The 12,073-nt window shown below is 42.4% G+C and overlaps 2 protein-coding genes across 2 annotated transcripts in view; both read left to right on the top strand.

The window, feature by feature from the left end:
• LOC149130311 (adhesion G protein-coupled receptor G6-like) overlaps positions 1–12,073 on the top strand; it is a 564,593-nt gene that overhangs the window by 398,790 nt on the left and 153,730 nt on the right. The gene's annotated exons all lie outside the window — the stretch shown is intronic.
• LOC128251259 (adhesion G protein-coupled receptor G6-like) overlaps positions 1–12,073 on the top strand; it is a 68,169-nt gene that overhangs the window by 25,263 nt on the left and 30,833 nt on the right. Inside the window, exons 8-10 of the mRNA XM_089345353.1 lie at positions 3,634–3,865; positions 4,272–4,443; positions 7,846–7,998. Of these exons, the coding sequence (XP_089201479.1) occupies positions 3,634–3,865; positions 4,272–4,443; positions 7,846–7,998 (557 nt within the window). The remainder of the gene's footprint in view (positions 1–3,633; positions 3,866–4,271; positions 4,444–7,845; positions 7,999–12,073) is intronic.

The raw sequence follows: 12,073 nt of genomic DNA, 5'->3' as shown, positions 1-12,073 counted from the left end.
GTGTGTGAGAGAGAACGCAACCGTATGTATGTGTGAGGGTGTGTACATATGTGTGCGTCTGTGTGTGTATGTATGTGTGCATCTGTGTGCATCTGTGTGTGTGCGTGAGAGTGTTTGTGTGAGTGTGGGAGTGTGTGTGTACGTGAGTGTGTGTGTCTCTCTCTCTGTGTCTGAGTGAGTGTGTTGTTTTAAATACCCTTGTGGTGTGTGTGTGTGTAAGCAACCGTATGTGTGTGGGATGGTTCATATGTATGTGTATGTCTGTATGTGTACGTATGTCTATTTGTGTTGTGTGTTGGTGGGGGTGTTATGTGTGTGTACGTGAGTTTGTGTATGTCTCTAAGTATGTTTGTGTTTTAATTGTCCTTGTGGTGCGTATGTGTGTGAGGGAGCAACTGCATGTGTGTGCATGAGGGTGCATGTGTGTGTGTGAGCATGTATGTGTGTGTTGTGTTGGGTTTATCCAGGTGATGTGTATGTGTGTGCATGTGTGTTCCGTGTATGTTGGTACTGGGTATGCGTTTGTATGTGTGTGTATGTATGTATGTGGGTATGGTTTATGTAGTTTCCTGGTGTATATGTGTACATGTGTGTGTGCGCTGTAATTGTGAGTGATTAGTTTTGTTTGTATTGTTAGTGCAGTATGTGTGTGTATACGTGTGGGTGTGTTTGTGTGAGTGCGTCTATGTGGCTTGTATTTGTCGGGGAGGTGTGTCATTGTGCGTGCATGCTCCTGTGCATGTGTGCTTGTGAGCGTTTGTTGTGATTGTTGGGATTGTATTGTGTGTGTTTTTCTTTTGAGTGTGTGTGTGACATTTTTACTGGGGAACGGGCGTATGGTGTTTGTATGTGTGTGTACATACGTATGCAAATATGCGTGTGTGAATATGATTTGTGGTTGCCGGAGTGGTGTGTAGGTGTGTGCATGTACCTGTTTACATATGTGTGTATGGGTGTTGGTTGTGGTTGCTACAATTGTATTGTAAGTATATATATGCGCATGTGTTTTTTCTTGAAATGTATGTGGGTTTGTGCTCTAGTGTGGAGATATTGTGATTGTGCGTGTGTATATATATGTGTGTAAGTGTGTTCGTGTCGGAGGTTTGCATTGTATTGGTGTGTTTGTGATTTTGCGTATCTGTGTGTCTTTGTTTTGGGCGTGCACCTGGGGAGGGGGCTTATGTTAGAGTATGTTGAGCTGTGGTCTGTAATTTTGAATAAGATTATTTTCCCTATTTATTCGTGTTTGGTCAGTGGTGTTGTCTGAGCATTGGTATAATGGGAAAACTAGGAATTTGGGGGACTTGTTTTGTGCACGGAGATCTAATTGCCCACTGAGTGGGATCTGACTTATGGTGGGATCCCTCAATTGTTAGCGGTGGACTGTCATCCTTTCTCTGAGAGTAAGGCTCGTTTGCCCTATGTATTCTTTGTGGCACCCTTCACACCTTATGGCATAAAGTAATTTTTTTGTTGCGCAGGTGAAGTTATTTTTTATGACAAAAGTGTGTCCCGACTGGAATCTGTATGTTGTTCCTTCCATGAGGTAGATGCAAGTCCTGCAGTTGGAACAACCACATTTTTTGACAGTAGGTGGTGGGCTTGTGTTGGGCAATTTTGCATTCGTGAGTAGGTTTTTTAGGGATTTGGGTTGTCTTTTGCTTTTTAATATTTCATGGGTTGCGAGTACTCTTTTTAGACGTGGGTCTTGATTCAGTAGTGGGATGTTTTTGTATATTATTGTGTAAGCTTCTGCATTTCTAGGATTGTGTGTTGAGAGATATGGGAGAGTATTTAACGTGCCGTGTATGTGTTTCGGTTTTCGTAGGTCATGGGTAGCAATTGTCTTGGCCTGTTCTATTCCATTGTCAACTAATGGTGCTGGGTAATGTCTTTCGAGAAGGATTGCCTTTAGTTCTTCGAGTCTTTTATATCGAGTTCTATAATTAGGAGACAATTGTGCAAATTCTTCTCGCAAGGTTGAAGGGAATGTTTGTCTTTGTATGTTTTGGGTGATTGGAGGTGAACAGAAGGTATTGCTTGGAATCAGTCGGTTTTTAATGAATATCAGTCTCAATGCTGGTACCCATTTTTATAATGAGAATGTCAAGAAAAGGAAGTTGGTCTTGACTGTATTCCATTGTAAATTGGATATGGTTGTTGACACTGTTGATTAGGGTTTTGAAGTCAAAGAGTTGGTCGAGTGTGTGGGACCATAGGATGAGGCAATCATCCAAGTAACGTTTCCAATTCTTCAACAGGTATTGGTGGAAAGACAGGCCATATCTAGTTTTGGATTTGTCGTAGATCTGCAATTCTAAGTAGGCCATCACCAGGTTTGCATATGTAGGGGCAACTTTAGTCCCCATTGCAGTCCCTGATACCTGTCTGTAGGTGTTATCATTAAAATTAAGAAAATTGTTTTGAAGGATAAACTTAAGGCCCTCGATGATAAATTCTTTTTTTATTCTTTCTGGGATCTCATTGGGGTATTTTTCTAGCCAGAATTTAATGGCTTCCAGTCCATATTGATGTGGGATCGTAGTGTAAAGATTTATTACATCAAAGGAAACAATGAAAATGTCTTTATCGGTATGTTTGGGTAGATGATTTAATAGGTCCAGGTCGTCTCTAACAATACTTGGTATGTGGTGAAGTATTGGTTTCAGGAGGATATCGATAAAGTTGCTTAATCTGTGTGTTTCACAGTGTATATATATATATATATATATATATATATATATATATATATATATATATATATATATACACATAGATACTTAGGTATATATAGTCATGCTTAAAATTATATGTCAAGATATAGTCGTAAAATCCGTTTAGTTCATCTCTTCCAATGGCGGTTCACAACAATCATTTATGAAAACGTGCTGATAGAACTTACCAGAAGATTTTAGTTTCTTTCCATATCGCCAAAACTACTTATTTCATTAGTTCTCTGCAGAATGGTTCAATATATAATGAAGCAGATAACAATAGAAATATTACTGGTACACACATGTATTCCGTTCTACTGGTGGCTATGAAATAAATAAATTTTCAGTGACGTATTCCAAATAAATGAATGCGAGGAAATTATCACTCTCAGCAGTTGTAGCACGATGAAATTAAAAACAGATTTTCATAGGCATTCATTGATTTGATGACCTCAACTTCTCTGAGGCAGTGAAGAAAGCTGACCAATATGAAACGTTAGATAGCGACCTATGTTTGTCTAGGTTCAGTTTGTAATTAAACAGTAGTGTGATTAAAATTGACGGCTGTTTATGGTGGATACTGTATCACAGCTTATTGAATGTCAGCAACATTATTTATAAAAACCTACCGCCAAGAGTATGTCTTACTCAGCTACAAAGGATCCCACAGTGTTGTGCAACTCCGACTACCCACGGTTTTATTTAATTCAACCAAGTAGGAGACCCACGTATATACAGCAATGAGTATACAACTGATGAACTGGACACATTTACCACTCTCTTGGCTGTATGAATATGGACTGGTTAAATTACTTCCATTGATTCATTAATAATTGTGTGGCGTTTAATTTGAATCTAATATTTCATCTGAAAACGACTGTAAATTCTCTTGAGTTTTATTTTGAATTTTCCATTGCAGAAAATGTTGGGGAGATTTCAACAATAGTCCGCGATATTTCCAAGAAATCAGAGTATTTCAAAGCAGAAGATATCGACTTGGCTGTAGACATTCATGAGAAAATGGTGCCATTGATATCGAATGTGTCGGCCAATATAACAGTGAACAATATACTTCCTAGTATCAACAATATGATAAACACACCGGAAGAGGTTTTGATTGAAGCAGAACAATCAGAGGGAACTGGGAGCAGGTAAAATTGATATCACATTTGTTGTTAGTGCTGTAGTAGTAGTAGTAGTAGTAGTAGTAGTAGTAGTAGTAGTAGTAGTAGTAGTAGTAGTAGTAGTAGTAGCAGCAGCAGCAGCAGAGGCGGTAGTAGTAGTAGTAGTAGTAGTAGTAGTAGTAGTAGTAGTAGTAGTAGTAGCAGCAGCAGCAGCAGAGGCGGTGGTGGTGGTAGTAGTAGTAGTAGTAGTAGTAGTAGTAGTAGTAGTAGAGAGAAGAGGAAAGGGCGGAGGAGGAGGAGAAGAAGAACAAACTACAAACAACAGTAGCATAAATAGATTTACTAATCAATATAATTAGTGTAATTACAGCTACATTTAATTACATATTTGAAACACTCTCAGTTGAGATTTATTTTCTTGATTTTCTCACAGAATGCTGGACATTATAGAAGCAATCCCAGAAAAGATGCCACTGGAAGAGCAGCAACTCACAGTTTTATATACTAATCTTGGTATTGGTGTTATCAAAGTGAAGAATAACACTTTCAATGGTGCTGTCTATGGTATTTCATTTGGAAATAAAGAAAATGACGCAAAGACAATGGTACAGTACTTTCTTATGATTACTTTCTTACTAACTATTTGTTCTAAACACCCAAATTAATAAAATACATTATAATGAAATATAATATCGTTATTATCATATAAAGTATGTATGGTATAAAGCTTGCTACAGATTACAGTCCAAATACAAAATACAATATATTTGGGGCACAGATTAGCAATAAAGCGGAAATAATAATCTTTTCTGCTATAGCTACAAGGCTCGAAGTTTTGGGAAACTGTCTAGTTGTGTACACCAACACCAATTCTCTGTAGAAATTGAACTTAGAGCATGGAGACGTACAAAATGCTGCTACACATTCTGCCCGACATGCTGTGTGTTCTGTTAGCTCATTGCCTTTAAAGCTAACATAATAGTTGGAGCTTATATATATACAATTGTCCTTCACTATCTTTCTGATCATTTGATACATCTGAAAAATAAAGTAGTACTTCATCCAATGTCATGTCCCTGGGTACCAGGGAACAAGAAATAGATTGAGACAGAAAACAGAAAACTACTGCATACATCAATAATTAGTTAACCAGCGTAGAAACTCTACTTTTTACTTTCGTATGGGATAAGGGCATTGGGTGAGAAAGGAAATTTTAGCTGTTCTGTTAATTGTAATAGTGTAGCAATGTATTGATTGTGGAAGAAGCAGAAGTGACAACAGTAATAATAGTAACAGTAGTGGTAATAAATCCTATTTTCAATTGGGGATTTCAAACGACATAATGTTTTAAATAATTATATTGAAAGATTGGATTGAAAATCCCTTTACAATAGGAAAGGTTTAAGGTTGCCTAATATAGGAGAATCCTGCACACTCCCAGATGACTGGAGACGGACTAACCGATTACAATTAATAAGAACTGAGCAAACTGTCAGCAGATTAGTTGACGGTGTTAGTTCGGCGTGTGTTGGTTTAACAGTCGATAATTGAACAGGAATCCTGAGTATCGTACCAACGTTCCAGGTGTACGGAGTGCGTTCTGTGTGAAGATATATTTCTGCAATAAGTTATTTTTAGATAACCACAACCAATTACTTCTTTGTGTAATAGTATTTTATACCAAACGTGTATACCTACGTCAAAACATTTTTGGCTATGAGATTATTCGAAGCTCGTGTTGGATCGATTTTTGTTTGAACATGGAAAGCTTACTAGCTTCGGTAATTCAATCATAGAAACAGCAGCATCAGTAGCAAAGCAAGCAACACCACCATGTTTTGGACTTACAGAAACCGTGACGAAGAAGCAGTAACAAATGGTTAGTACAACTGATACAGAAGAAAACAGAAAATACATTTAGTTCGTTCACTCCTGACTCTGTCTCTAAATCCTAGAGGAGGAACCTACATTCTCTGTTTACTTTAGAAGGCATGAGGAAATATTTTACAGAAGAACGATGTTGTTGGTAAGACCAAAAAATAGAAACAAAAAAAAAAACGATTTCCGCTGAGAAATTTGACACCAGCCGAGCATGAGAAATATTGAAATTACATATTACCAAAGAAACCAGGAGAACTCTGTTTTGAAGCAATGGTGAATATGCTATCATAGATTTTCAGCGAACAAAGCTCTTCATGTAACACGCGTTGGAAATGCATGGATACTACAAAAAAATGAGGCGAAGATATTATTACATATACTGCAATCGTTAATAGGGAATTCTAGAGATTTAAAATTAATGAACTAACACCAGATATGTTCAAATACATAATTTTCGTACAACAGCAAAGAAAGATGGGGAAATTCGTAACGAAATTCTGACTAAATTAGAGCAGAATCAGAAGGTAACACTACAAGAAATATCTGATGATTGCCAGAGAATAACAAACCTACGGCACGATAGGGAACACACTGAAGTGAGAAGCTGGTCGCATATACAACGGCTGCGACCGAAAGTAATAAAAAGTAGAACATTAACCCATATTTTGGATGTGGAGAATTACACTACGGACTCAACAGTCCTTATCAAAATCGAAAATATTTCAAGTGTAGTAAGTCAGGTCGTAAAAAACAAATGGCTCAACGGGAACGAATCATGTAAACAGTTTATCGGTGACAAGAAATACAAACGAGACTTAAAGGAAGTTTGTTTATGTAAAAAGTAAGAATACAAATGTAAAAGTACATTTAGTTACAGGTAGTGACATTAATTTAGTTAATGAAAATAAATGAAAAACCAATTGGGAAACCTACACTACAGAGTATCACATTTGTCACCCGGGGATTTCAAGAATGAAAGTTTTGATGAGAAGCTGCGTATTGGTCAATAGTGGACCGAGAGATTGAAGAATTAATGAAAAACATGCAGAGGCTGCATTCTAGCAGCAAAATCACCTGCTACAAAATGGCCAGAGACAGATATCACGTTGTCCAGACTGAATGTTGATTTCGCAGGTCCACTTAAAAGTTCACATTACCTTTCTGTGGTAGACAGTTTTTCTAAGTGACCTGACGAACCTAATTGTAAAAAATCGACATCATCGATTACAGTAAGTCTTTTACGTGAATTGTTCGCCAGATATAGTATTCCTGACACCATTGTGTTTGAGAATGGAACTCAGTTTGCAGCAAATGAACTCAAAAAATTCACGATCAAACATGCTCCTTATCAAACATGCGACCTCCATATCAGCCAAGGTCAAATGGACAGGCGTAGCGTCTTGTCGATACATTTGAGTGGGCTTTAAAGAAAACGAACAACTAGGTAATGCTTGACCTAGCACTTCAACAGCTTTTGAGGGTATATCGAGTGACACCAAGTCCTAAACAAACAGTGGAAGCTACACGTTGAAGCAGGAAAAAAGAAAACGAACAGACGTACTTGGAATAGACCCTACATGCAAAAAACATTTAGCCCCTGGAGAGTTATAATCTCAAAAAGGGGAAATATTTTCGGAGAATCCTGAACACCCCAATGTGACTAAAGGTGGATTCACCGATTGCAATAAATAAGAACTGAGTGAACTGTCAGCAGGCAGTGGAGGGTATCAGTCCGACTATATTGGTTACCGTGTGTCCGCTTAAGCATCGGATATTGAACAATGAAGGCTGAGTATCGTACCTAGGTTTGCGTAGTACGCATTGCTTTCTGTGTTCAGATATACTTCTGCGATAGTTTATTTTTAGATAACCACAACCAACTATTTATTTGTGTTAGACCAATTTACACCAGACGTAATATCCTCGTCATAACATTGTCCATGAAACATTTTCTATCCAACAGAACTTTCAAGCCAATATTTATGTGCTTCGAGAACCATGGTTCCAAAGCGGAATGATTTCATATTCGGAAGTTTATGAATTTTTATGACCTCAACATCATTCAGACGCAGCGGTATTTTTTGTTTAATTTTATTTCTTTGTTTTTTTCCATTCTCTTCCATCAGATATATAACAACTCAGATTCAAAGCCAGAAGTAAATGATATGGTAGACTTCATTTCATTAGCAACGAGTTTGTTAAAAGATCTGAAACCCGAAGAACGGGCTGCCGTTTCAAGGATTACGTTTATCTCCATGCAGAATGATAAGCTATACAGGGTACGTAAACAAAATGGAAATTTGTCTTCCTCCAGCCGATTAAATGCTTGATATTGTTGTTGATTCTTTGATATTAATACTAATCCATCACAGCAACATATATAAATATATATATATATATATATATATATATATATATATATATATATATATATATATATATATATGCATGTATGTGCATATGTGTCTACAATTTATGACGTATATACAAACTAAACACGGTCGTTGTTTTGATTTGTGTCTTGGTGAAAATTCTCTTAAGAGACTCGGTGTGTTAAGAGGAGAGCTCCCTCTGTTATGATAAAACAGAATCATTGTTCTAATATGCAAACAGCAAATATAACATTTGTGATGAATGCAGAACACACGCGCACAAACACACGGACAGAGGACACATACGCACACATATGTACGTGTATATTTTGTATGTATGTGTATATATATATATATATATATATATATATATATATATATATATATATATATATATATATGGGAGAATATACAAAAAATAACAACAGACGAGGACAGGTGGTGTAAATAACAAAAGTATATATTAGTATGACGCTCGGGAATACGGAAAGTCTTTGACGTTTCGAGCTACGCTCTTCAACAGAAAGAATTCGGAGACAAGGAGAAAAACACGGAGAAAAAAAATTGAATAGTGTTCAGACAACGGTCAATCATAATAATGGCCGATCATAACAATGACTGACCGGAAGTTAGAAATTCTTATTTCAGGAGAGCTAAGAAAGGGGGAGATAACAAACGGTGATCGGGAACGAGGGGCTGTGTGTGGGAGGTAGACTGCTGGTGATCTTGACGTATGTAGTGTGAAAATGGGGGAAGGGAGAAAGGAAGAAAGTAGTTGGTCAGTTGTAGTGTGTGCGTGGTGTGATGCGAGGGTATTGGTGTGGTGTGCGTGGTGTGATGCAAGGGTATTGGTGTGGTGTGATGTGAGGGTGTTGGGAGGTGGGGAAGACATGGGTGGAGTGTGGGTAGAGGTAGGGGTATGTGGGTAGGGTGGGGTATGTGGGTAGGGGTGGGTGGTGGGTGTAAGGAATTGGATGGGGTGGAGTGGGAAGGTAGAGTAGGAGTGAGTTGGGGTGTGGTGGGATGAGCTTATGAGGGGGTGTTGACGAGGAGGGAGAAGGGGAAGGTGGATGTAAGAGAGGGGGAAGATGGGTATGGGAGGGGAGAGGAAGAGAGGAGAGAGGGTGGGTATAAGAGAGGGAAGGGGGATTGAGAGATGGGGAAGGTGGGTATGGGGGGAGAAAGAGGGGAAGGTGGGTATGGGGGAGAAAGAGAGGAAGAGAAAGAGAGGAAGAGAAAGAGAGTGAGAGAGAGGGAAGAGGGGTATGGGGGGGAAGAAGAAAGGAAGAGAAAGAGAGTGAGAGAGAGGGGAAGAGAGTGAGAGAGTAAGGGTGAGAGAGTAAGGGTGAGAGAGTAAGAGAGTAAGAGTGTAGAGAGTAGGAGAGTAAGAGTGTAGAGAGTAAGAGTGAGAGAGGGGGGAGTACGGGAGAGGGGGGAGGGGGGAGTACGAGAGAAGAGAGTGAGAGAGAGTGAGAGAGAGTAAGAGAGAGGAGAGAAAGAGTAGGGGTGAAGAGAAGTGGGAGTGGAGAGAAGTATGAAGAGAGGTACAAAGAAGTAGGAGTCGGAGCAGGAGGTGGGGGAGGGGAGAGATGGGTGGTAGGAGGGAGGGTGGGGGAGAGAGACAGGAGGAGGGGATTAGATGAAGAGTGGAGGGGAGTTGAGCCCATGTGGCGCAAAGGAGCGAAGATAGAAGATTAACCCCTGTTCACGGCGCAAACGGGAGTCCGGATGGCCCCTGTGCATGGACAATCCAAACACCGACAGGTGTTGCCGCAAGGAGTGGCCGGCAGAACGGAAGTGGCGTGACACCGGGGTGTCATTGCCGACGTTGATATCTCGGAGGTGTTCCGCGAATCGGTCGGCCAGGCGCCGCCCCGTTTGTCCAATGTACAGGGATTGGCAGAGAGAGCAGGAGAGGCAATATATGATGTTGGTAGACGTGCAGGTGAAGGAGTCGGTGATGCGATAGGGTCGGTGATGGGTGCTGGTGAGGAGGGTGGTGTTGGAGAGGTAAGGGCAAGTGCGGCAGCGTGGACGGGAGCAGGGGAAAGAGCCAGGTTGGGAGGTTGGGTTGGGGAAGAAGCTGTGGACCAAGAGGTCCCGTAGGTTGTGGGCTCGTTTGAAGGAGGGGAGGGGTCGATTAGGGAAGATGTGGGAGGTGGAGGGGTCGGACTGGAGGCGCCGAAAAGCTCGGAGAATGGAGCGTTGGAGGGGTAGGGTGGTGGGATGGTAGGTGAGGGGAAAAGGGAGGCGGGAAACGGCAGGGCGGGTTCGGGGGGAGAGAGCAGATGCACGGTCCACAGAACGTGCTCTGGCAAGGGCGGTGTGGATGGTGGTGGGTGGATATCCACGCAGGCTAAAGTGGTGAGCCATGAGTTGAGACTGAGTCTCAAAGTCATGGCTGTCGCTACAAAGTCTGCGTAGACGGAGGAATTGGGAATAGGGGATGGAAAGTTTTGTGTGTCTAGGGTGGGAGGAGGAGAAGTTGAGATAGGAGTGTGAGTCTGTGTGTTTGTAGTGGATGGAGGTGCTAAGGGCGGAGTGGAGGATGCTGACCGAAATGTCGAGAAAGGGGACAGAGGTGTCAGAGACAGTACAGGAGAAGTGGAGGGCAGGATGGAAAGATTGAACGAAAGAGAGGAACGAGTCAAGATGTTCGCGGGAGAGAGAGGTGGCACCGATACAGTCGTCGATATACCGACCGTATAGTTCGGGAGTGGGACCAGTGAAACTGGAGAATATTTGGGCCTCAACATAACCAACGAAGAGGTTCGCGTAGTTGGGGCCATTCTCGTCCCCATGGCCACTCCCGAGACCTGCTGGTAGATATCTCCCGCGAACGAGAAGCAGTTGAGAGATAGGACAAGTTCGGCCAGACGAATGAGTGTGGAGGTGTCGGGTTGTGGGTTGGGGCGTTGGTCTAGAAAAAACTTCAGGGCACACAGCCCCTCGTCGTGGGGGATCACTGTATAGAGGCTCTGGATGTCTAGAGTGAAGAGAAGCTTAGAAGGGCCGGGAGGGAAAGAGAAAGAGTTGAATAGACGAAGCGCGTGGTTAGTGTCATGAATGTGGGAAGGGAGAGAAGCCACTAGGGGGGCGAGGACCCGGTCTAGGTATTTTGAGATAAGCTCGGTGGGGCAGTTGCAGGCGGAGACGATGGGGCGGCCAGGGTTGTTCGGTTTATGGATCTTGGGGAGGAAGTAAATGGTGGGGGTGCGTGGGGTGCGAACAATAAGGTTGGAGGCGGTGGCGGGGAGATGGGAGGAGAGGATGAGGTCATGGATAGTGGAGGACACAGTCTGTTGGTAGCTGGGCGTGGGGTCGGAGGGCAGAGGGCGGTAGAATGAGGTATCTCGAAGTTGACGGAGAGCTTCGGCCTCGTAGAGGTCCGCGCGCCATACTACCACGGCTCCACCCTTATCAGCCGGTTTTATGATGATGTCCGTGCGGCGTCGGAGGGATCGAAGGGCCGAGAGTTCGGCTGGGGAGATGTTGAGTCGAGATGGACGCCTGGAAAAGTTAAACCGGCCCACAGCGCGTTGGCAGGCGCCCGCGAAAAGATCAACTGCCTGGAACTGGCCAGGAGCAGGCGTCCACTGGGATGGTCGTCGGCCCAGGTCAGTGAAGCAGTCCTCGTTGGGTGCGGGTGGTGTGTTATGGAAAAGCGCACCCAACCTAACGCGGCGCACAAAGCTGTGGACATCAGCACGGGTTTGAAATTCCTTGCAGGATGGAGTGAGTGGGATGAAGCGCAGACCCCTATTGAGGACGGAGCGCTCCGCCTCAGAGAGAGGAAGATCTGGGGGAATGGTAACGACAGGCTGAAGTGGAGAAGGGGTGGGTGGAATAGAAGTAGGAGGGGATGAAGTAGGGTTAGGAGGGGCGGTCGGGATGGTGGAGGGCTGGGAGGGAGGGGGTGGAGTGTGTGTGGGAGAGGCAGGGTGGTTGGGTGTGGGTGGGGAATGCACATCAGGGAGGTAGA

Source organism: Octopus bimaculoides, chromosome 29 (genome assembly GCF_046866305.1).
Source record: "Octopus bimaculoides isolate indiv1 chromosome 29, ASM4686630v1, whole genome shotgun sequence".
NCBI classification, from domain to species: domain Eukaryota; kingdom Metazoa; phylum Mollusca; class Cephalopoda; order Octopoda; family Octopodidae; genus Octopus; species Octopus bimaculoides.
This window is presented reverse-complemented; position numbering and strand designations above follow the sequence as displayed.